Genomic DNA, 24,937 nt, shown 5'->3' with positions numbered 1-24,937 from the left:
AGACTGCTGTGAACGTGGGTGAGTTTTCCCCTTGTGTGCTTGCAGGACAAATTACCATCCACTGAAGACCTCATGCCAGAGAGTTTGGACTCCCATCAGTCAAAGCTATTCCAGGGACAGTGGGGGGCCTAACATCAGATGCAGAACCTGTTCACACCAGGCGTATTGCTGGGGCTGTGTCCCCAAACCCATGCTGATGTCCCCTGGGGACAGCACCTCTCAGGGGGACATGCTCTGTTGACTCTGATCTTTCCCAAAGCCACTGGATAGTACACAAGAGGAGCCGGTGGGGGCTCCTGCTGCTCACTTCACCCCTCCATCCCTGACTGCCTTATTCCCAACACCCAGGCTGCCTTGCTGTTACTGGATGTCCCTTTAAAGTACCCCCAGATGTGGTGTGAAAGACAGTGATGTATAGCCTATTCTAAAGAAAGATCTACCTCTGTTCAGAAACTTCCCTGACCTCTTGGCCGAAGAAGAACAAAATAACGTATTAACAAAAACACAGTTGGCTGCCAAAGAAAAGGAGTTCCTGTAAGGACTGAAACAATAAATCTCCTCCGTGCTGAACTCCCAGAGGGAGTATGCTGTGTTTCCTCCTGTTCTTTATCAAAGTCCCCAAAATAAGCAGGAATGGGCAGTGACTAGGCACAGTCTCCATGGAGTAATTAGGGCCCACGGCAGTGCACAGGAGCACTCCCTGCCCAGCTGTTTGCAGGATAGCTGCCGGCCATCACTCAGCATGGAGCTCCTGAGGACTGTCTGCCTCCTCCTTGCTGCACTCTGTACCTGCGCTCTGGGTCGTAAGTTTTTGGGCTTTTTTTTCAGCTCAGCTTGTCAGTGTTTTGCAAGCAGAGGCTGAGCTGGCAGGAGTTGTGGGTGGTTTTTGTTCAGAGGTTTTTGGGAGCTCGGGGTTTTTTTTTTTTTTTTACTGTAATGCAGTGACTGAAGGGCCATGTGCTGGAGTAGAAGGCACTTGCTGGTAGCTGAGCTGTGTGTGAAAGAGAACTTTCCCGCCATTGTACTTTTGGTGACAGCTTCCTTTCTGGGCATCATGGACCTAGCTCCTCAGTCTGAGAGGAGTTAAAAGCAGTCTATTAACTAGTCTTCTCTGTTCTGTTTTCCTTTGCTGAACTGAAGCATCTGCTGTAGAGGGGGCTTAAAAAGGAGGGGGTTGAAATGTCTGTCAGGTTTTGGGAACGCTGCTTTTGCAGATTGTGCCTATCCTGGTGGACATCTCTGGCTCTGTACTAGCAGTAGTTTTGGCTGAGGGTTATTCTTGGGAACATGCTTGGATTTACTCTCAAAGAAATGAGGTCTTAGGGCACTTATCATGTGCTAAACAATAAGGGATGAAAGCCTGAGGGCAATACTAGTAATTGAGTGTGGTACCTTTTAAAAGTTCAGATTGAACCAAGCCTGTCTGTGTTCGCATAGTCACTGAACTGCTACTTGCGCTATTGGTCAGCTGAGAGATGTTGCTTCTAAGCTTTAACTAGTAAATCCTGGAAGGGTGAGAGAAACAGTAACAGTGATGAAAATCTATCATCATCTTTGTCGAAAGATGCTTTTTAAGTCAAACCTGCATTCTAACCATGCTTTAATTTGCCAACCCTGTGGTGTGCACATGCATAACCAGATTTGTACATTGCCTCTAAATGATTTTGTGAGTCAGAAGGTAAAAATAACACCAGGTTAACTGCTCAGTTAATGAACTTCTGCTCAGATGATGTGGTGAAATCCAGTATAGGTTATGTCACTGTCTAGGCTTATCACTGTTAGGAAAAAAAAAATATATCAATGCTTGAGATTAAAAATAACATAATTGCAGAGAAAGAAATGCTTCTAAAACTATGCTAAGTAAATATGAGCCCTGAAATTCTGCACTGAGATACTGTATTTTCTCTGTCTGCTACTCCCAGTAAAAATAGCCTTCCTGTCATTGTTAAATCTTTAATTTCACAACTTCTGAAAAGCAAAGCCGAGCTGGATCAAAAGGAACATATATAAGACAAGAGTCCATAAAGTTTATCGGAAGGCAGCACACACTGCCTCCCACACAGGGTGGGAGGAACTCTGTCAGTTTTACACAACTCTTTCTTTAAAAAGGATTTTCTCTCCTCTGTGTGGTATGAGTGGGGCAGAAACAGTGATGGTGAATAAGCAGATTTCCCATAGGGTATGTTTGCTCTGAAGCTTTGTACTCCACTCAATTTTGATTCTCTAGAAGTGTTTATTTAAGAGTTTTATTGCAAGACAATAGTAATAATTCTGTTGGTAAACTCACAAGAGGAAATCAAAAATACATGTTTGGCTATGTGTCTCTTTCCGCATCGTTCAAGTAAAAGAATACAATCTGGTCAAAAGTCCTTCTTTGTGCCATCACTAGCACTGAATAATGAAAGCTGGCACCCTGGACTTTTTCAGTTTATTACCTGGTAACACAGAAACAGTTTTATGCAGTTTTATTGTCTAATTTATCCAGTTGGGCAGGCCAAAATTATTGGATTTCCACGATCTGTGATCACTGAGGTATTCTGTAGATCTGGGCTGCAACTGTGGGACCTGGTTATCTGGAAAAAAGATGGCTCACAAGGAGGCTGACACCGGCCTCCTGTGTGCAGTCTCCCTGTTCTGAGCAGCAGCAAGGCTTTGCTCCAGTTGCTTAGAAACACCTTTAGAATTTGAAAATTGTGCTCAGTAAAAGAAAAAGAAAAAAAAAGGAAAAAAAAAAAAAAAGAGAAGGTCAGATCACACTCAAGCATTTTAATACTCTGTCTCCCAGGTTTGGGAGCAGTTTATCTCAAACTTTGCGAAGATAAACAGCATGTGTGTTTGCATCCTTTTCAGACAAAACACATGAGCTGCCTGTCTTTGCATCATCTGCAAGCCATGCAGAGGTGGTTCAGAGTATTTCCATTGTGTTTAGTAAAGGCTGTGCCCAGGCTTCTGTGCGGCTTCTGAATCTTATGCCTTGCCTTTAGCCTGAGTGTGGGTAGGGCTTTCTTGATAATTTTCTAACTCACCTTGGAAGGTTGCATCTTCAGAGTACCTCTGAGAAGGTGAAATCTACCTTCTGCCAGTATGTTACTGGAGCTGGTTTGTGTGTATATAGGGAGGCTAAGGGCTTTCTGACACCCTCTTCCTTCTCCCTGGGCTTTTCCCCATCTTCAAAAGCAAAATGATGCACTGTAAGCAGGAGTTCTTTCCTGATCATCTCAAGATGCCCTGTTCCAACATATTGCCCTCCATTTTTCTCTGCTCCAAAATACATCTCAAATAGAAATACTTTTAGGATCAGTTCAGGACATTTCCAGCTTTAAACAACAAAGCATTAGAATGGGGCTTAATTGCCAAAGGTCAGTGACCAGATAAAGAAGCTTATCTCCCTTTGTGATGCATTTGTAGTACAACACAGTTTCCTTCCAGCTGGGGCATCCAGGTTTCTCTCCTACACAGATGACAGCAGAAAATATAAGGCTAGTGCTCATCTTAGCATCAGCCTGGAGGTGTTCAGGTTCTGCACACTGCAACATGCTGTCTGGCATTGTGGATGCGCCATGGATGAGCCTATTAATGTCTGATTAGTGACCCCTGTTGACGGTGAGCAGTACCTTTGCTGCCCGAGAAACTGATGGCACTATGAAATAAAACGAAGGCACTTTTCACTTTGGGAGCAAAACTTGGCATGGGGATTCTGGAGCTGCTCCTTAAACTGCGGAACAACCCTGAGCTAGGCACTTCCCATCTCCTTTCCTGTTAGGGGATTCTGTAGTTCCTGGGGTATCACCCTGACCCCATCACACTCTGGTTATGACAGCCCAAGGGAAGTCCCACCAGAGCAGGGTTCCTGTAGCAAGCACATGCATTTGCAGTTGCCCGAACTCTGCTTTGCTCAGTGTTAAACTAGAGGAGATGGGTAGCCTTCCCTTTTCCACCTCAGCTCACATGTCAGCAAGTCCTTTAAAAAAAAAATAATTCTGTATTTAGTTAACAATTTTGAGCAGTTAGAGTTCCTGAGCAGAGGTCCCCACTCTCTGGTTATTGTTTGTGGTTGTGCTGTGGGGGAGACAAAAAGTGTGCAGGCTGTCACAGTCAGATCACGCTTATCTCTGAAAATGTGAGAAATGTGAATAGGGTTTAGATAGACAGCTGCCTTTTCATGCTGGAACCCAAACTTGAATGTCTTGAGAGTTTGCCTGTTGTGGAGGAAAAAATCAAAAGTCTTTGAGGTATTTCCATCACTTCTAGCAGTCTGCAAAGAAAACCACGTGTTCTAGTCCCAAACCTGAATGCAAGTTTGCTGCATTTACTGAGGACATGAGCAGATGGCTTAATACCTGCTTGGTAAGAAGAGAGTGATTTGCAGCAAAAATAAATAGCAACTGATAGTGAAGGGCACGTTGCCTGCAGCGTTCAGCTGCAAACCTGGATGCATAACGCTATAAAACAGACTCTACAATGGCTTTCTCATCTGAAAATGTACTAGTATGTTTTCCTTTTTGTTTAGCTGTTTCTTTCATCTGAATTAGCAACAATTCTCAGTCTTTTCAAATAAGGATAAAAGATTTGCTGAAGCTTGTATTTGTCTTGTTTTTCTACATAGGAAAGTACCTTGATTTTTGTCTCCATTTTTATTTATTTATTTATTTATCTAATATCTATTTGGATCCTGTGTGGAAAAACCTGCAAAAACACCAATGAAAAGTAATCTTTACAAAATGTTCAACCTGAGGAAGGAAGCACTTTGGACTGGTACCTCTTAGTAGCCAGATTAACATCCCAGTCCAAAGGGAAGTCAATTCCCGCATCACAGTCCAGTGGAAAAGGCATCATCACTTCTGTTTCTCATGAGAAAGGGCTTTTTTGTCTGTATTTTCTGCTGAGACAAACTCTATAAAGACCCTGTAACAGTTTTACTTGACAATTCTGTAGATCAAGAGAGTGTATTGGATTTGTGTATGGGTAGCAGCTGTTATTTCTAATCACAAATCAGGAATTACAGACCTGGGTTTGCTAGAAGATAAACATTTACTTTTGGGTTCAGCTAGAACTCTAAAAATGTGTATCCCAGATTTCATGAGAGGAGTCATACCATGACCTGCCATGCAAACCACTGACGTGTTCAGCAGAGCAGCGAAGCTCGGCATTTGTCTTGCCAAGGTGAGCTCTTGGATGCACTGCCACTGGCACACTGTGTCAGGCAGGCCAACCTGCTGGAGATAACAAAAGGGAAGATGTACTTTGACAAATCCATACTTATAATAGGGCAAGGATTTTCTAACTCTTTTTAAATGGACACTGGATGCTTGCCTGACTTTGCTACAGGTGAAAATCCCAACCTATTTATAAACAGAGTAATTTCACAGCAGCTTTTAATCTCTTTTTGCCAATGGCACTAACCTGCACCTGGGTGTTAGCTGCACACTTTAGATAGCAACACGTCTCAGGTCACTGAAACTGCAGAGCTGGTGGCACATGGTTATGCATCACATTTATCTGCTGCAATCTTTCTGCCTTGTCTTATCTCTCATGAAATCCCATGTTTTGCCAGTATGGGAGCACTACCCCCACCTTGCACTCTGAAGATTTCTACAAGATACATAATCATTTTCAAAGGCACAATTGGTTTGTCTTAATGCCTTGAGTTCCCAGGGTAGTGCTTGGTTTGAGTCAATGTAATCAAATCTTTAGGATTAAATTAATTAAATCTCTGATTATATTAATGAGATGTTTGTGCTTCCTGAAGATTTTTTCATTTTTAATCTTCAGCAGGAGGAGGATGTTATACTGGAGCTTAACAGGTTTGGCGAATGAGGTAACAACTAATAAGAATGGTAAAAGATTTGGATTTTAGATAGTATGAGGAAAACCTGCTGGCATACTTACTGTCCTTGGCCAAGGATTTGCATTACTTTCCTCTGTAAAATGCACGACTTACTTTTTGAGGCATGTTTTTATTACAGGAAAAATGTTTGAATTGACAGGAGTCATTTTTTTCCACTTCACATTCTCACTGTTGAGTCTAGGCTTTTACTGGAAATACAATGTTGACAGCCTTCTAGGTGTGTGAGATGGTATTTATTTTGGTGTGAGGACAACTCTCTATGATAGATGAACTGCTCTTCCTCATCTTGGCATGGATTATATATCACACTAATACAGATGAGGTAAATATCAGTATTTGTGAACTCATTCAAAGACTGTGGAAGTAAAAATGCCACCACGCGTTATTAGATGAAATGGGGAAAAGGTCAACAATTGATCTGGCAAGAAAGAGAAATTCAAGCATTTTCACCACAGATTATGGGCTGCTCCATGCCTGGGACCGAGGGCTGATCTCGGGCATGATTCATAGCTGATGTTTTCACTGTCATTTGGGGTCCCCAAAAGCCAGAGTACTGCCCCACAATCACAGTTGTTGTCCATCTCCCCCAGTTCCTGCAGGTAGTCATAAAGACAGAAATCAAAGGAAGTATTTGGGTCCAGCATAGATCTTGGTAGTTTTTACTCATTTGTGCAAAGGACTGTTGAAATTTCTTTCCGGAAAATACAGAATTCTTTGATTATAGAGATTTTTGGACATTCTCCAGCATTTGATTCTGTGCCTGTTCTGTGCCAAAAAGCACATAGCTCTTGGAAATGATGGACACTGAGCACTGCAAAGCTGGATGCCCAGAAGTCTTGTTACATTTGAGCACCTTTAGGTTCCCTTTGATAAGTCTTTTCTTGCAGCAGCAAGTTGTTAAAGCTCATTAATGTCTTTACTGTGGTTCAGAAGGCAGCAGATGTATTTACCATACAGTGGACTTCCCTTAGAACAACTCACTAATGTAGTTTTCAGCATGTAACAAGAGGAAGAACTTACTGAAGGTAAATGTCAAAGAGCCCTGTACACGAGATATGCCAATGACAGAAAGAGAAATGCATGGCACAGGTATGAGAGATGAAAGCTGATGAGTGCAGGACTTCTTTATTTTTATTCTCACCATTTTTTATCTGCTCTGGTTCAAATGTCTTTAGCATATCCATTATTTCCTTCTGCACGCTGCTATCTGTGCAAATAGAATCATGTAGCGCCTCTCCATGTTGCTGGGTTTAAGTGGACTAGCACACAATTTACCTTACAGGCTTTATGACCCATTCTTGCAGTGTGCCATTCTGCTTTGTCTCCCCAACTGCTTTCACCTGGCCTTTCCACAGACTGGTACAAAACACTATTTTCAAGGGCTAAGACTGGAAAATGAGGGTTGATCACTTAAGGAGAAAATGATTGTATGGGAACTGCTGAGTCACGGCCTGAACCTCTGATTAATCACCTGAGGTGAGCCATGAGTCAGCCAGAGGAGCACAGGTGAAGGCAATTCACCTGTGCTGCCGGAAGGGGTGGAGCCAGGCTCCACCCCTCCTAGACCTATTTAAGAGCTGGCTACCAGAGGGGAAGGATCTCTTCTGGAGATCATCTCTCTTGGTGTCTTCTGGTGAGCTCAGCCAAAGGGTAAGCTCTTCCACTTATTCTCTTTTGTGATCATTGTCTACCTTGCTTGATTCTCTCGATTATATTGTGATTACAACATCTTGATATCTGTTGATTAAACAACTATATTGCGATTATAGCATCTTGATTATACACTTGGCGAGCCAGCCAGGAGACACCAAGAGAGATGATCTCCAGAAGAGATCCTTCCCCTCTGGTAGCCAGCTCTTAAATAGGTCTATATATATAATAGGAGCCAGGCTCCACCCCTTCCGGCAGCACAGGTGAATTGCCTTCACCTGTGCTCCTCTGGCTGACTCATGGCTCACCTCAGGTGATTAATCAGAGGTTCAGGCCATGACTCAGCAGTTCCCATACAATGATCAAGTGAGAAGGGTTTGCAAAGGAAGTGATAATTGATTTGCAACAGTCATAATTATCATAGTGAATGAAGTTGCACTAGTTGCCCATAAAAGTGCAAGAGGCATCTACAACTGTACTCCAGGACCTGTTTTGGACATTCCCCTTGGGGCACTCAGTACCACTCAGGCTGTATGCTGGACATTGTGAAGAGGTGAGGATGGACCTGGGTGAGTGTGGAACTACACTGAGATAGAAGCAATGCGCAATGTTTCCCCAGGAGTTTTCAGGCTGCTGATGCTGCAGATGCTCTCAGAGCGCTGCCAGAAGAAGAGCACAGGCTGCTGTGGCTGAATCCAGTGCAGGGCTGGTCCTGGATGTGCTAAAAATGACTACATGGCAGCAAAGGCTACAGAGGCTCCTTCCTGATCTGTAAATTACTCACGTTGCTGGAGGTGCATTTGGGTAGCCAACACTGGGCTGAGGAAACATAGGACACAATAATTATGACTTTGCATATCGAGGGCAGAACGCTGTCCACCCAGGCTCCGCTTCCCCTCACACTCCTTCGTGTCTGCCCTACCCCAGCACGCCCTTTCCTGGGAAGTAAAAATAGGTCTGCAAATGGCACAGTGAGAGCACAGCACTATGTGCATCAACATCTTGGTCTTTCCTGTGCAGGGCAAAGGCTCTCCTTTTATCCTTTTTCTTTCTGTATTCAGCAATGCACAGCATGTAAAAAGCTCTTTCTGATATGAAAGTGCACTCATTGAAGACATTTAAAAACTGATTGAGCATGACTAATGCAGGGGGGTGGCAGTTTGTTTTTCATCCTATAACATAACCCTCAGTAACTCCTACCTTTTATCTTACACAGAGATGGGCAAATACATCACCATCAAAGGGTGACAATCTACTGCTTTAAACAGCTTTACAGGGTTTAATTAAAACCTTTTAAATAGGTTTAGCAGGTTTAAATAAAGAGAAGCACGGAGCTTGGAGTCTTTGTCCAAGGCAGGCTTGAGTGCTGATAAGCATGCTGAGTACAGTTATTACTTTATAGAGTGCGAATGACATTCTCATCCCTCTTGAGCACACAGCACTGAAGATACCCACCAAGCTTCACACAGGATCAGAAAGTGCACTGAGGAAGTTTGCAGTTAGGAGGGCTTGGCTGGGAGTTTGTGTTTCTGTTACATACAAAACCAAGAAACTGGCCCAGACTTTGGTAGCTATGCATGCAATGCAGGGGCCAAAGCTTTGTTTCCTGCCTTCATCCTGCTCCCACCGGGAGAAATGACTGTCGCTCCCTCCCTTTCCTTCCTCCCTTCTGTGACAGCAGCCTGCTCAGGAGCCCCAGTGGAGGAGGAAAAGTCTGAACCTTAGCAGAAGATCTCTGCATGTGTTGTGTGTGCCTTCAGTGTGCTGCTGAGAGATGTGAATGAAAGAGAGGCAGCAGGAAACAGGGTCTCCATCCCTGCATTTTGCTTTTAGCACTGCCTGTAGCATCTGACTTCACCTCACAGGACTTCACCTCAAATACAACCAACAGTGCATTGCTCTGAGCCCATTGACCTGTCCTTCTGGTCAATGCAGTAAGTTTGTCAGGACAGAAAGCAGTAGGCTGGCAAAATGCTTTTCAATCCTGACATGAACCATGGAATCAATGAAACAAATCAATGTCATTTGGTTTCGGAGAAAATTCATCTCGTGATTTCTGTGTTAACAAAATATTTCTGATGAAATTGGAGGTTCTTAGGGTTTAGCCAAATAGCATAGATAGAATTCTCTGCTCTTAAAGCCCCAGTGTCTTGAACCTGCAGTTTTTTTAGCAATGCATTTCTCTTAGTATCAAGTAGCTCTTATTTGTGTACTTAGAACAAAAGGGAAAAACAGCAACAACAATAAACTTATCTTAGTAGAATTAAAATAGTTTGCAGAAACACTGAGACAAGACTGAACAACAGTTATCTAAAATAAAATTCCTTTCCATACTCTGCCCTTTGATGCAGCTTTCTGCTGCCTTTTCAGAGGGCTGATTGTATGTGGAACACATGTTCCAGACAGTGCTAAATGTTAAATGTAAATGCTAAAGCTGCAAACGTAAACTTTGCAGCTTGTATATATGTTATCATTCTTTATATGGGAAGATCTACAGATGCATCTGAAGCCTTGAAAAGCAGATCTCTCTTTATTGTATAACTATTTTAATGATAACATGGTACTACTATGTGTTGCGGTTTGTAGTCCTCCTAAAAAGAAGAGTGTGCTAGTATCTCTCTTTCACTGATTGGAGAATGGGACACAGAAAGAGTCTGCATGGCAAATGCACAGAAAAACACAAGTTCGTCTGAATATGGCTGATTAAGTACCTGAAGCTTCACCTAAGCTAATTAAATGACATTGTCCCATGCAGCCTTACTGCAAAGGCTGTGCTGGGCTGTAGAAAGCCCACGTGGAAGGCTTCTTTGTGTATCAGGAGCTAAAGCCCAAGCTCAACTCCTAAATTTAATGTATTTGAGTGCTTTTGAGTTCAGTTAGGAGGTCTTGAGTGAAGTCTGAGCAGGTGCAAAAATTGTTTTGGCTGCCTGCACATGGGAGTGATGTTTGTGCAATGGGAGGTTGGCAGCAGATGGACTACTCATCTGGGCAGAGCGTTTTCTTCTTTGGAGGATGCTACACAAAAGTGCACTACAAAAGAAGAGAGATCTATCTCAAGATTTCAGGCAGAAGGCAGTGAAGAAGGAAAGTGGGATGGATAAGGAGAGAAAACAGAAATAAGAGTAGTAAGAGAACTACACTGGATCTGGAGAAAAAAACAAGTAAGAGAATAGAGAGATGAAGCAGCAAGACAACCAAAGAGAAAATGTAATAAACAACACAGCTCAGAGGTAAGAGTGAAAAGGTTGTATATGCTGCTAGGCAGCAGCAATTTGTGGGGAGCTCTGAGAATACTGGGACCAGCTCTTGTTCCAGAGTGGCTGTGCCTTCCTGCAGCAGGGAGGTGAGGCAGGCAGCTGGAGTGGCTGGAGCAGCTGTACAGACAGCACTTGATCGTGGGGGTAGCGTGTGCTCTCTGGGAAAGGGCCATGGTCTACTTCTGCCAATGTGGAGAAACAGAAAGCAAGAAAGTAACCTGAACTTCTGCATGTCTTATGTACAATTGCAAAGGCCCAGTGTCAGATTGACATATGTGAAATGCAAAACACCACCTGCAGATTCCACAGTATAGCCTTGAAGTAGAGGAAAAGCACATACAGCACCGAAAACCTGGAATGTTCTAGTCCAAATTTCCCTTGTCTGCTACCTCTAGTTTCATCTTCAGCAGTTGCAATGGGAAGCTTATTCCTTTGCCTTTCTTGCAGCCCCAGCACAAGAGCTGTTGTTGCATCTTCCATCAACCTTTTCCTCTCTAGGCTAAGTAAATGCAATTCTCATCATTCTTCCCAAGAGGTCTTTTCTTCCTAGACTCCTGGTGGTTTCTACAATCCCGTCACCCATTCACTCCTCATTCTGATCCCCAAGATGGACCTATATCTTCAGCTGTATCTACACCAAGGCTTATCTAAATGGTGAAGGGGGTTCAATGCCAACATATTGTCTATCAGCCTAGTGCAAGACCAGTTTTAAAAAGTTAAAAGTTGAGTTAAAGACAGGCTATTTCACTATTTCTGTAGGGATAGTGACTTTTCCAATAAAAATCATTTTTTGAAATCAGATTTAGATGCCGAAGTAGTCAGCGCTGAGTAATGAAATATAATCAAGACATATTTTGAACAATTCATTCATCTTTAAAAGTGCTTACTATTTGATTTTTTGCTGTTCATTTTCGTAATTAGCTGTTTCTCAAGGCATTTAAAGCTTAGGGCTTTCTGTCCTGTAGTAGTTTGTAACACAGTAACAGCACTGCCGATGAAATATCATGCAGTCCTGTCTGGTTTTTTTCCGCTTTATTTATTGAAGTAATAGCAGGTGCATAGTTAACTCAAGTTGAAACCTGCTTATCTTAGTCTTCCCTGTGTAGAGTTGAAAATAATGAGATAGAGAGAAGAAGGAAAGCTGGTGAGAGATCTGAGCTCAAACCTTGGAGATGGAAGTCCAGATCAAACATTACAGCTTGAGGACAGCTGTGGCCACTGGTCAGCTCTGCCTGAGCTCAGGAACACTGCTGGAATTTTTGAAGAAAGGAAGTTAGCTCAGAGTTTCAGCCAGATCATTCTTAGATCATATCTGAAGACCAGGTACAAATGGATTTACTGTTGTTTTAATTTTAGAACAAATGAACCATCTAAATCCAAGCCAGAGAGGACAATAAAGGCACATCCTCTGAATCTGAATGAAAAAAAAAAAAGAATTATGGTTTCTCTTTCCTCAGTTTGGCCTTTTGGTCAAAGGTCAAATGTTTATTGAGCTCTTCTCATTCCTTTATATCTTTTCCTGCTGCCCTTTTGTCTCGCTGTCTCTGAGCCTTCCTGCCCAGACCTCCCATCTTCTTCCTGCCTTCTTATCTTCCTTCCACTTCTGATTTCTTCTCGCCTAGCTCTCTACTTTTAGACACGCTTTTCCTTTTCTGTGTGGATCTCCCACTGACAGCAAGCACACCACTCTTTAATCTACCTCATGTCGCATCTTAGCCCTTTCCTCACACATCCTTCAAGCACAGGAATGGAAACTTGCGGGGCACCCACGCTCCTCTGGCCAAGAGAAGAGGCTGTGTGAGGGAGCTGCTGCCAAGGACATTTGGGGTACTACCAACATGAGGACTGTGGAAGAGTTTCTCTCTCAAATAGCTGCATCTAAATTTGTCCAAAACTGTGCAGATGTAACTAAGGTTGGTGGTTCTTCGTATGAGGCCATAGACAATCTGACAGGAGCAGAAAAACTAATATTCCTCTCTTTTCATCAAGCAACAGCTTCTAATAGGCCAAATTTCCACTCTCAATCACTTTTAATCCCTTGATTTTATCCTTAACATTGCAAATAAGAGCATAATAATTCGCCATCTATCTCTACATTTAATCAATTGATGCCCTCGAAATCTTAGCTAACTTTAAGCATTTCTGTGTATTGCTTTCAATATTGTGTATTTCTTTCACGTGCTTTCAACAATTGTGTATTGTTTGTAAAGTATGCTTAATTATCCACCATTTTAAGGTAGTAATTCATTCATCAAACTTCACTGCTTTCTACTCTACTAATCTAGTTTATCTCTGTAACAAAATCAGCAACTTGTGATTCATATCAAAGCTACAAATTAATTTATTACTTTTATATATATATGTATATTATATATTTAGTTATTAGTTAAGTTTTGCACGTAAAGCCTTGCAGTGGTCTTTCCACAAAGCCTTGCTGACTTGAAGAAGGAGCTAATCAGCCAGTGAGTGCCTTCAGCTGACATTACAGATGTAGTTACTGGGGTATGTTCTACCGAGCCATGTGAAGTATTCGCTCTGTTGTAAAAACATTCTGGTCTGGAGCTACGGCCTTGTGGTGTGGGGAGTTTTGTCACCAGCTCTTAATGACAACAAAGAGGAGCAATATTCAGTATTTGGGATAGCTCCCTAGACAAAGCTGCTTTTTGGTCTGCTTGGGTAGAATTTGTTTTCAAATATTTCACGTGAGGACTATGAAGCATTATTCTGACTGCGTAACTAAACTGCGGGAAAAACAGTATTTTAGATGCTGTGTGCAAGGGTTTGAGCATGGCCTGACAGCATTCGTGCAGTGGGAAGCAGGCCCGTAGGGAACCAGTGAGCAAGTGCATTAGGTATTTTTCCCCTATATTAGATTTGTGACTCTGGCAAGCCTCGACTGGAGCTTGTGAAATGTTAACAGAGCACAGCATGCTGAGCAGAGAGAACAAAGTTGACTGTTCTGCCCTGCAGCCAGAAGGCAGAGAGCATGCCAGCAGATATTACCATGAATGGAGTCACACAGGAACAGCGATGTGCCACCCTGACTCAGTGTTGCGATGTCAGCGTTACAGCATGCTCACGGCATATGGCAAGATGTCACACTCTGAACCAGAGGATCTGGCTGCTCTCATCTCACTCTGAGCTGAGCTCTTCCTCCTCAGATACACCCATATAGGTCATACAGTGATGTGCAATGCTTGCAGAGAGCCCCTGGTTTTGACTTTGTAGTTTTTTCACTCCCTTAGTTTTTTAGCAAAATATTTGAGTGTCCCAGAAGTGAGACTGAAAATTTTCTTACTTGAAAGCTAGGTGAGTTATGCTGTTATAATTTTTTTTACAGCCAGAAAATCTGGAAATTGTGTAGCACTTTATTTGATAATTTGTGGGGGTTTTTTTTGTTTGTTTGTTTGTTTGTCTATTTGATTCGTAATATTGGAAATTTTCACCTGCTAACTTGATCTCATGTTTTAAATATTGCCATTGTTTATTGCAGTAAAATACCTGGAGCTGGAGCATTGTCCCAAGGGCAATGTGGAAAGTTAATTACTGCTCAAGGCAGTGCTTCCTAAACCATGTTCTGTGAATTCTTTTCTTGTCTCAAATACAGGAATTGCAGTATGCTGGAAAGCCCTCCTTAAGTGCTTGCATTAGCCAGGGAGCCACTAACCACCTTTAGTTGCTGACAGCAGGGATTCTCTTATGGAGCTGGAAATTGAGTGCTTCCTCTTGCAAGCAGTTATTTTACCTCTACTGAAGACTCATATCAGCTGTAGTTGTATTTGAGGAGAGGAGATTAAAAAAAAAAAACAGAAAACCTACAGTTGCTCCATTTTTTTCCAAACCAATCTTAAAAGTTGTTAAGACCTATTAGCAAACATCTTGCAATTTAAGGGCCGTATCTAATGCTCCCCATTCAAGCAATGAGGGCAAAGCTAATAGGTTGAATAGCTTGTGATCACAGTTGTTGCTCCTGCTTACAGGCTTCTAAACTTGATTTTCTATAAAGTGCTTGCTGCTATCTGCCTTATATGCCTATGTAATGATAGACAGATCTGGAAGATGGCTAAACTAATGTATTCCTTTCTGTGTTTGTTTCAGAAGATGAAATTTCAAACACTACTGTCAGTGCAAACGTTTCTGCATCTACACCAAAAACTGGTAAGAGTTCAAATTCATAGAATCGTAGAATCATAGAATGATTTGGATTGGAAGGGACCTTTAAGATCATCTAGTTCCAACTCCCCTGCTATAGGAAGGACACATCCACTAGACCGAGTTGCTCAAAGCCCCATCCAGCATGGTCTTGAGCACCTCCAGGGAGGAGGCACCCACAACCTCTCTGGGCAACCAGTTCCAATGTCTCACCACCCTCACAGTAAAGAATTTCTTCCTAGAATCTAGTCTAAATCTATCTTCTTTCAGTTTAAAGCCATTTTCCCTCTTCCTGATCCTACCTGCCCTTATAAAAGTCCCTCCCAGCTTTTCTGTAGGCTCCTTTCAGGTAGTGGAAGGCTGCTATAAGGTCCCTTGAAGTACTCTCTTCTCCAGGCTGAAAAGCCTGTCCTCTGTTGGCCTGTCCTCGTAGGGGAGGATCTTATGAAAGATTGCTATTGACTGTATTGTATCTGTGTGGGCTAAATATCAGCTCCTTATTAGTTCAAATGTTGAAAATGGCTGCATTGAATGTGATGCATCTGAGGAAGAAAAACTGGAGATGGGACCATGTTTTTTGATAACTGAAGATGTTAAAGAATCTGTTTTGGAGCTGAGACCAATGGGATAATAAAGATGGATACATTCAGTGTTATTAAAGGAAGAGAATAAGATGCAGCCAGAGAAAGTCTGAATGTTTTTCCTATGAGAAGAATGAGACATTTTCAAATCGTGTTGTAGTTCTTTTGTATTTCAAAAACCCTGAAAGTCTGTTCTAAAAGCATTTAATAAGGAACTGACACCTCATTGTGAGTGAGATCTTTAGACATTTCAGTGAATTTCCCTTGCAGCTTTTTGTCACACAGGAGAAAGCAGTAATTTGTTGTAATACTAATATTTGTTTATGTCTATGAGCAAAGCATCAGAAGCTCCCAGTGAGGTTAAAGATCTCTGTGGATGTGGAACAAGCTTCCAGGGAGACTCTTTCTTTGAGGCACTGTTATTCTAGGCAAACAGCCAGTAAAGCAGGAGGAAAGGGAGACAGTTATATATTCTGGTGTGGCCATTGTATTTAGAAGTACTCTATCCATATGAGAGAAAGTGGCAGGTCGTTATTTGTTCCTATTCTATCATATTTCCCATCTCTGAGCTGCACTAGAAGAGGGAGCGTGACAGGACTTGGGTTGTAGGCAGGAATAGGAATGAGCCCCTGTGGCTGAGGCTGACAGTAGTGCTTTCTGCCTTTATTAAGTGATGGAACAGAACTCTGGGCAGCTTTCCACCATCTTTGTCACATGGCAGCTCTGAGACCCTCTTCCCATAGCAGCAACTGACAGATTCCTGCTGCCTGAGGATGCCCTTACCTCCACCACCAGCTCTTGTCCCTCTGCAGGAGGGAGCTTCCAGGAACTGCTGTAACATGAGCACTGGGTTCATGCCAGGGATTATCACATGCTAGAGACCATTATTCCTCTCACTCAGATGTCCAAAGCTTGGCTGCACATCTTGGAGAAGGGCCTGCCAGGCTTTCTGTGACCTCCCAAGAAAGGTATACCTTCCCTCCGATGTGAACTGTGCTTGTTCTGAGCCCTCTCGAAGCACTTGTGGGCAAGAAAGGTCCATGAGAGCCTGACTTCAAAGAGAAACTCAGCAGCCTTTGTGAGAGAAGGCAGCTAGTGGTATGGGCTGTTTGTATGGAATAAATAAATAAAAATGCCTCTCTTGCAGAGGAAGAAGCTTTGAACACAACCACTTTAAGAGCAACAACACTGCTAGCAACAAAGCTGACAGCAACTACAGCCTCAACTATGACTGTGTCCATTACAACAAGCTGTAAGTGATGTTTTCTTGTGCTAATGATTGAGTCTGGTCCAGTGGACACTGGGCAGCAGTGCTCTTGGTCTGGGAATGCATTCGTAGATGGTCACATCCTTGGTAGTACCTCCAGAGCCATCAGGCTCGAGGAAGATCCAAGCCAGGTCTGATAACTGCGCTGTCACAGACTTGTGCTCATGGGGATGTCCCACTGATGGGGCTGGGTTTCCATACAGAGGAGAGAGTCTTGTTCCTGTTGATCTTCAATTTAAACTCTGATTTTAGTCCTACTGCAAGCAAAGCGAAGCAAAAGTAGATTTTTTTGTATGTGCAAATGTGTATATAAAATTGACAAAAAATTTTCAACATTCTTCGTTTAATAGATAACACAACTACTCCAGCTAATGCCACAGAGAGTAGTCCGACACAACATACAGCTGTGCAGCAGCCAGCACAGGCGACCCCTACAGCAAGAACTGAAAGTGGCAACACAACAAGTGGTGAGTGACAATTCCTTGGAGCCATTCCTGATTCATCATGCAGTGCGTTTCTGTAAAGCAGTAAGGAGCAATAGGAAGAGATGAAAAGGGGCAATTTGTAAAATGGATTTAGAGCTTTGTGAAAGCAGAGCTCTCCTTCCTACCTACAAACTATATATCTCCATGAATCCTTCTGCAGAATCTTACACACAGAATATTATAACTTTGATTTGTAGTGGAGGTGACCTGAAGCCATTACATAGGATTTGAATCTCCCTGTAACTGGGAGATCTGTATTTGGAGGGATTTTCATTTTTATTTTCTTCTGTTTTGGTAAGTATTTCAACAAAAATTATTGTATGAGATCTGAGTGGTGTCCCCCTTTGTTTTTTATTTTATACATACAGTTTTTCACATAAATAATACTGTGTGAGTATAACATCTTCAACATTACAAATAACTGTTCTCTTTCTTATTATGAGTCAAAATACTGAAAGCAGTGAGATGACATTAGTTACTCTGAGTCAATCTTCCCATAAGTCTTCAGAAAGATATGTATGTTGGGCCAGTGCCTCAGATGAGATTTCATTTAAAAAAAAAAAAACAAACAAACAAAAAAAACCACCAGAAATACCCTGCATCAAGCAAGTAGTTGGAATAATTTAAGCAAGAATAATAACATATATATTTAAAAATGTAATGAAAATGAATGATGAATGAATTTATACCTAAAAGCAAGGCTTACTTGACTCTCACTTCCCTCACACGAACAGGAAGATTAAAGACACTGCCTGAAAGTCTTCCTCAGTGCAGGACTGGGACAGTCATGCTCCATGAAACGGATGTGGGCTTAGTGAGATTTTTGCTATTAAAACGGATATAATGGGAAAGCTGCTATCGCTGCTCTTCTTTTTTTCTTCCACTCTTGCAGTCAGCTTCTCCCTCATTTTGTGGTTGACCTTAAAGAACTGAGGCAGGATTTGATAGTGCCCGTATGAAATTTCCAAATTTTCTTTCATGACACCTGGTTTCTAATACAACACAGGCATCTCTGCTGGTCTGTAACACAAGCCATCACTTCCCCTCCTTCAGTCCGGGCTAGAAGCATCAGTAAATGATCTTAGCCACACAGTAGAGATGTGACAGGGCTTCCTGTCCCCACCGCGATTTCTGTGGCTGCTGTCACCTCCCATTACAAATTCAAAGAGAGCCTCCAGCGTTCCATACACTAGGAAGTCAGGCACAGGACATTTATTTTTTTTTCCCCTTAAGTCTTCTGTATTTTTCTCTCTGCAGGCCATAAGTAAAATTTCCCCTTTCCTTCTGTGCTTTCTAGCCCTGACTGTTATAAAGGAAGCCAACAATTAGACTTGCCTCCATATTTTTCTTATTTATTAGTCCATGATATCAAAGCCAAAAGTTCACATTTAACCAAAAGAGTGATTCCTTTGGACACTTCAATAATTGTAAATGGTGTCATGCTATAGCCAGTCACACCTGTATGTGAGATTTCATGTCCTGGGACACTCAGTGTTACCAGAGTCTGCAAAATGAAAGGCAGCAGAAGATGGTGCTCTTCCTCCCCCAGCTGTCGATCAAAAGTCAGCACTCAGGATATTAAATTGCAAACTGTTGGTGGGTTTGGGGCAGTGATGTTTCTGATTTATCCTGTGCTTCTTTCCCGGAGGATGGTATAACATGATGCATGGAAACATTAAATATTAAAAAGTGAGAAAAGGAAAGAGTAGAAGAGAGAATTTTCATGCCAAACTGCTGATAAGTAGGCAGGAGGAAGGTTAGGCTAACAGCATATCTCTCAGTTGTCCTTGGGTTTCTGTCACAGGCTGCAGGAACCTGTCATGCTTCTGGAACGCCCCGTGCAGCAGCTGGCTGCAGGGATGTGCTCGGCAGGGAGCAGCTTCCACCGCTTTTGATACACTCCAGTTTTTCAAAGCTTTTATTAATGCAGTCTTTAATGCAAGTGATTTTGCAGGCTGTTAATTTCAGAGGAGAGATGTATGTGTCACCTAACCAAGTCCTCACGCTAGGGCTTCAAAGGGTCGGTGTTCCCCATAAAGGAGTATCCTGGATTCATTGACTGGCCAAGTAATGCTGTTACAGATGTCTGTTCTCTCTGCTGCACATCTGCTGCTTGTTTGAAGCACCATGTGATGTCAAACCTCATTAGGCTGCAGCCTGCTGCAAGGAAGATTTAGAGTACCGTTGGGAAATGCTGAAACACACGTGGGTGATATGTAGGTTAAGTAGAAAATCCTGCTAAGATCAAGCAAAGATGTGTACTGAATTTCAGCTGGTTGAAGAAAATGAAAGGTTCTGGGAGCACAAAGAGCAAGGAGACAGCTGAGGCTTGGGCAGCAGCCCTGCAGGGCAGCTTCACGTTCCCCTCCTTGATTATTCTTTTGACAAATGCGTGCCAGTATGCTGTCATTTCTCTCATCAAAGCTTCTGTGGGGAGAGTGGTGTCACCTCTGGGGTGCTCTGCCTTGCCACAGTCATCCTGTCCAGACAGCTATTTTACAGTCTTCACCATTTTATTCTTATGTTGCCATTTTATTCATCAGCAGTGACTGATAGCAGGGTGATTTGAGTGCTCCCCCAGGGCGGGTGGGACCCTGATTTCCAGTGGGATACAGTGCTGCCACTGCAGTGGTTGGATATGGATGCTGCTGTCCCCATAGGCTTTGAGTAGAGAAGCCATTGGTTTAGGCACAAGACAAGTCTGCTTCTGCCCTTCTGCATCGGGAGCTTGTTCTGCAGCCTCTCTTACCTATGGTGCATTTGATAGTCACCATCTTGCATGTAGTTATGCTGGGTTCTGCGGGTAGACAGAAAAATCACCTGTGTTGTAGCAGCTTGAACTTTTCTGCATGGCTATTGTCGTCCTTGTTTCCATGGCCAGACAGTGCCTGTGTCTGGACTCACCCTAGACAGCAAATCTCATGGCACAGATGGCCTCAATCCTCTACTGACTGTGTGGGAGGGCAGCAAAAAGGCCCTTAAATTTTTCATACGTTAATTTTCAGGGATATATTATTTCTCAGACCTTATCAGCACAGAATGAAGTAATTAACTCTACACTTAATTACAATCCTTACAACTTTATAAAGTATCTCATTACCATTATGTGACAGTTGTGGCAGAAGCTTGTATGTGATTTATTATTTTTTGTAAATGAAGGTAAGTGATAGAAAGCAGGAAGCTATCTACCCCATCAGCCTGGTTTCCAAAGTTAGCGTTGTCTTCTGGCACAGGCATGAGGCTGTTGGAGCTAAGGATGTGCTTTAAAGATGCCTAAGCTACGTCAGTCCTAAAAACCTCACAGGGATTAGTCAGTGTTTGACAAAAGTTTACCTGAAGGTATAGTTCTTTCTAACCTGAACTATCCCTCTATGATGGTGAGGGGATTTGACAGGGGGATGGCTGAAAATCTAATGCAACCCTTCTGTTGGTGTGTCTTACCCAAATGTCTGTCTTGTTTCCAGCTGTCCAAGTGAATGGAACACAATCTGCACAAAATGAGAGTGCTACAACTACTAAGACAGGGACTTTGTCTCCTACAACCTCTTTACAAGAAAATTCTACTGCTCCTGGAACCTCAGGTATGTCTTGAAAACGTACATTTCTTCTTCCTATACAAATAGTCCAAAAGATGTAAAAGATTTTGAATATCTTCTTTATATGCCATGCATTGTCCCAGAATGAGGGCTACGTCTTTATTCACGCAGGGTACGATGTCACCCTGCTAAGAAGTTACGAGTGATGGACAAACTTCAAAAGATTCATAGGAAACTCAATGTCATTACAGAAGGATATAAATTAAGATAATAGAAACCTTATATATGCTGTATGTGGTCATTGTGTAGCACTGACTGCCAGAGGAGGTCATTGAGATAAATTCTTTGGCTGCAAAGCAAAGGAGAAAACAGCTATAATTTTTACAATTGTTAATAAATCTGTAGGGCGTGCTAAAGCATATGACCAAATTAAATGACATTGTTCAAACTACAATACAGTCACATGCAAGGTCAAAAAGATATCAGTCCTTCCAAATGCCTGCCTAGCTTTATTGTTTTTCTGAGTGTGTTTTGTTGTATTTATCCACTAAGGAACTCTGTGGCAAATGTAGATGCCAGTAATGGGAGTGCTCATTTATTACATTTCTAGCAGGCTTAATTTTCCTAGATTTTGAAGAATTACTTAGGTTTTCTCAAGGTCTCTCGAGCTTTTACTCAGTGCTCTGAGCTACACATACGTAAGCCCAATAAGAACATTGACTTTGTTTGCATTTCCCAATTATTATTAATGTTTAACATTTCCAGAGGGATAAGAGACTCTTTACAATTCCCTGGACTGTTTGCAGCAGATAACTGAGTGCTCAATAATGTTTTGTTGTGCTAAAACTTAGCACGGTGAATGGGTGTTTACTGTGATTCTTCTCATAGTGGATGGGATTAGATATGCATGTATAGTAATATCAGTACACGCTAAAATGCTTTGAAGGATTCTAGGGAAATTGAGATTTTTTTTCATTTTTAAGCTATGGCCATTAATTTAGAGAGGAATCATTAATTATTTTAATAAACCTATTCCCCATAATACATATGTTTTGAGTTGTATTTAATCATGGAAGATATGTTGAGGCTCGTGCAATGCAAATAGATTATTTGAGACAGTCAGCACAGCTTCACCAAGGACAAATTGTGCCTGACCAATCTGGTGACCTTCTATGATGCATCAGACAACAACAGATGACAGAACAATGTCATCTATGTGGACCTGTAAGATCTTTGACACAGGCCTACAGGACATCCTTATCTCTGTATTAGAGATTAGGTGGATTTGAAGAGTGGCCTATACAGTGGATAAGGAATTGACTGGATGGCTACAGCCAGGGAGTTGTAATCAATGGCTCTGGTATGCTCCCAGGCGTCTTTCTTGGGACCGGTGCTCTTCAAAATTTTTTATCAATTGCATAGATAGTGGGATTGAGTGCATCCTCAGCAAGTTTGCAGATCACACCAAGTTGAGTGGTGTAGTTGATATAGTAGAAGGAAGAGATGCTACCCAGAGAGACGTGGAAAACTTGAAAATTGGGCTCACTTGAATCAAATGAAGTTCAACAAGACCAAATGCACTGAGATGGGGATAATTCCAGATATGAGTGATATGGGAGAAGAATTAATTGAGAGCAGCTCGGTGGAAAAGGATGTGGAGGTCCTGGTAGATAAAAAGCTGGACTTGAGCTGGCAGTGTGCTTTTGCAGACTGGAAGGCCAATAGTATCCTGGGATGCATCAAAAGTGTGGTGGCCTACAGGGAGAGGGTGGTTATAGCCTCCCTCTACTCTGCTCTGGTGATAACAGAGTTCAGGTCTGGAGTCCTCAGCATAAGAAAGACAGCTGTTGGAGCGGGTCCAGAGGATGGCCACAAGATCAGAGAGCTGGAGCTCTTCTTCCATGAAGAAAAGTTGAGGGAGGTGAGCATGTTTAGCTTGGAGAAGGCTCTGGGGAGAACTCATTGTGGTCCAGTGCTTAAAAGGATCTAAGCAACAAGACAAAGAACAACTTTCTACACCGTCTGATAGCGATAGAACAAGAGGGAATGGTTTGAAACTAAAAGAGGGAATATTTAGATTAGATACTAGGAGGAAATTTTTCACTCAGAGGGTAGTTAGGCACTGGCACAGGCTGCTCAGAGAAGCTGTGGATGCGCCATTCCTGGAAGCATTCAAGGCCAGGTTGGATAGAGCCCTGGGCAGCCTGATCTAGCAAGTGAGAACCCTGCCCATGGCAGGGAGTTGGCACTAGATGATCTTTCATGTCCCTTCCAACCAAAACCATTCTGTGATTCTATTACTACCCTGTTACATTTTGTGTCTTTTGGCAGACATACACAGAGTGTGGGAATCTTACCACTGATACACTGCAATAAAGCAATAAATTACAGTATTTTTAATGAAAGATTCTTTCTAGCAGGCAAATTGACCAGGTTAAAATGAAATTGTAACGCATATATGTCTGTGGATTCTGTCTGTTGAATTATCTGTAATATTATTTGTACAATTTCTCTTTACATTTAAAACACACCCGAAAACATTTACATCCTTTTCTTCCTCTGCTTGTGACAGTCATCATCTTACTCAGCTTACTGTAAAGCCAATTAGATCTTTAGCTCAGGGACTACCCAAGGAGCCAGCACTGTAATTTCCTGGCTGAGGAAATAAGGGACCATCTGTCCTGGGGGATTCAGCCTAGGTCACTGGCATAGCCAGTGTGCTGACTTCCCATAATATTGCAATTTCATAATCACTTCCTCTGTCACTGGGATTTCATCCTCACACCTTTTCTGCCTCCACACAGGACTGACCAGCTCCTTGTTGCTTTTTTGCAGCTTAAATATTAAAGAAGTCCCATTAGACACTCCAATGAGTTAGGTAGCCCAAATGCATGTGCCTTTAGACCATTTTTGCTCCATATTTTCTGTGTGCATTAAAGTCTTCAGGGAGAAAACAAATCTGGTTCCCTATAAGCAGATTTCTCTTTGTATGTTCAGCTGCTCAGGGCAAAGGGAAGCCATAGGCTGCACCTAATAACTTTTACGAAAATGCAAGCATAAAGTCAGTTGTTTCAGGATGTACCAAGTCTAGAAGAAATGCTGACTCTTGTTGCCATGAGATTCTTTCTTTGCAGCACTGTGAAATTTCATCTTCCATAGGGTCTGGGTACTTGTTGTTCAGTGGAACAGGGGTGATATGTGCAATGCAGCCCTCAGGGGATCACAGAGCTTAAAAGCTGAAAGCACCTAAGCCATATCTCCTGTGTGGAAAAACTAAGGTGAAATTCATCCAAAACAGAACATTTCTATTTGGTTTTCTCAACAATAATTCAGCTGATTAATCTCAAACCGAAAGAATATATTTAGCTTGGAGACATTTTCCATTGGGGGAAAAAAAAATGCCATTTTTGTGAAAATCCCCTTTCTTACTGTAAGGAAAAGAAAAAAAAAAAAAAAAAGTACATTTTGAAAGGAAATTTCCAATCTGCCATATCAAAAGATCAGGGTGTGGGAGAATTGCCACAGAAAGCTGGAGAGCAACTGAAACGAGTAGGGGGAGCTTGAGGAGGAGCTTGGAGAAACATCAGAGAGCAGCATCACTGTATTACAAGGGATTGAAGCCAGCAGCTGCGGAGGAGGGGCTGAGTGGGGCTCACCTAGGTTGGGAAAGGGAAGAGGAGCTGTTTTTAGCAAAGAGAGCAACCAGCATGCGTGCCATTGACACGTACACATCTTCAACTTTGGCTGTCATGTATCACATGCCTCCTACTCCTGCTCCACCTCCGCAAAGGATTGCTTGTTAATATTTCATTTTCTCCTTTTGTTTAATTTGTGTAGAAGTGGAGATTAAATGGATCTGTCAGAGTCTAAATACTTGCTAGGAACTGCAAGTTGACTTTTTATTCTGTGACCTGAACAACAAAAAATCCATAAAGTGGGATGAGTTTAAGTTCATCCGGCAGGCTGGTAAGATCAGAAAATCTATTACAATAATCTGTCAAGAGAATCAGCCTGCTGCATCTATCAATGCCTTTATTGCACTCCTCAAATTATAAATCCTACTTGCCTGATTCGCAGAGGTATCTTGCTGAGAAAGAACCCTAGGAGCAAGACAAAGAGGGTTTGGCTCTTTCTGTACATAAGCTATATAAGAAAGCTGGA

General features: G+C 42.3%; 1 protein-coding gene across 1 annotated transcript in view; it reads left to right on the top strand.

Annotated features, from left to right (window-relative positions):
• Window positions 1-742: 742 nt before the first annotated feature.
• Window positions 743-24,937, top strand: part of EMCN (endomucin) — a gene marked incomplete at both ends in the record, with an annotated part of 42,686 nt that continues 18,491 nt past the window's right edge. The window contains 5 exons of the mRNA XM_079534122.1: window positions 743-803; window positions 14,854-14,913; window positions 16,636-16,740; window positions 17,106-17,222; window positions 20,705-20,821. Coding sequence (XP_079390248.1) covers window positions 743-803; window positions 14,854-14,913; window positions 16,636-16,740; window positions 17,106-17,222; window positions 20,705-20,821 — 460 coding nt within the window. The remainder of the gene's footprint in view (window positions 804-14,853; window positions 14,914-16,635; window positions 16,741-17,105; window positions 17,223-20,704; window positions 20,822-24,937) is intronic.

This window comes from Tetrao urogallus (genome assembly GCF_951394365.1).
Source record: "Tetrao urogallus genome assembly, chromosome: 4".
In the NCBI taxonomy this organism is placed as follows: domain Eukaryota; kingdom Metazoa; phylum Chordata; class Aves; order Galliformes; family Phasianidae; genus Tetrao; species Tetrao urogallus.
The sequence above is the reverse complement of the archived record's forward strand: the minus strand, read 5'-3'. Positions and strand labels throughout refer to the sequence as shown.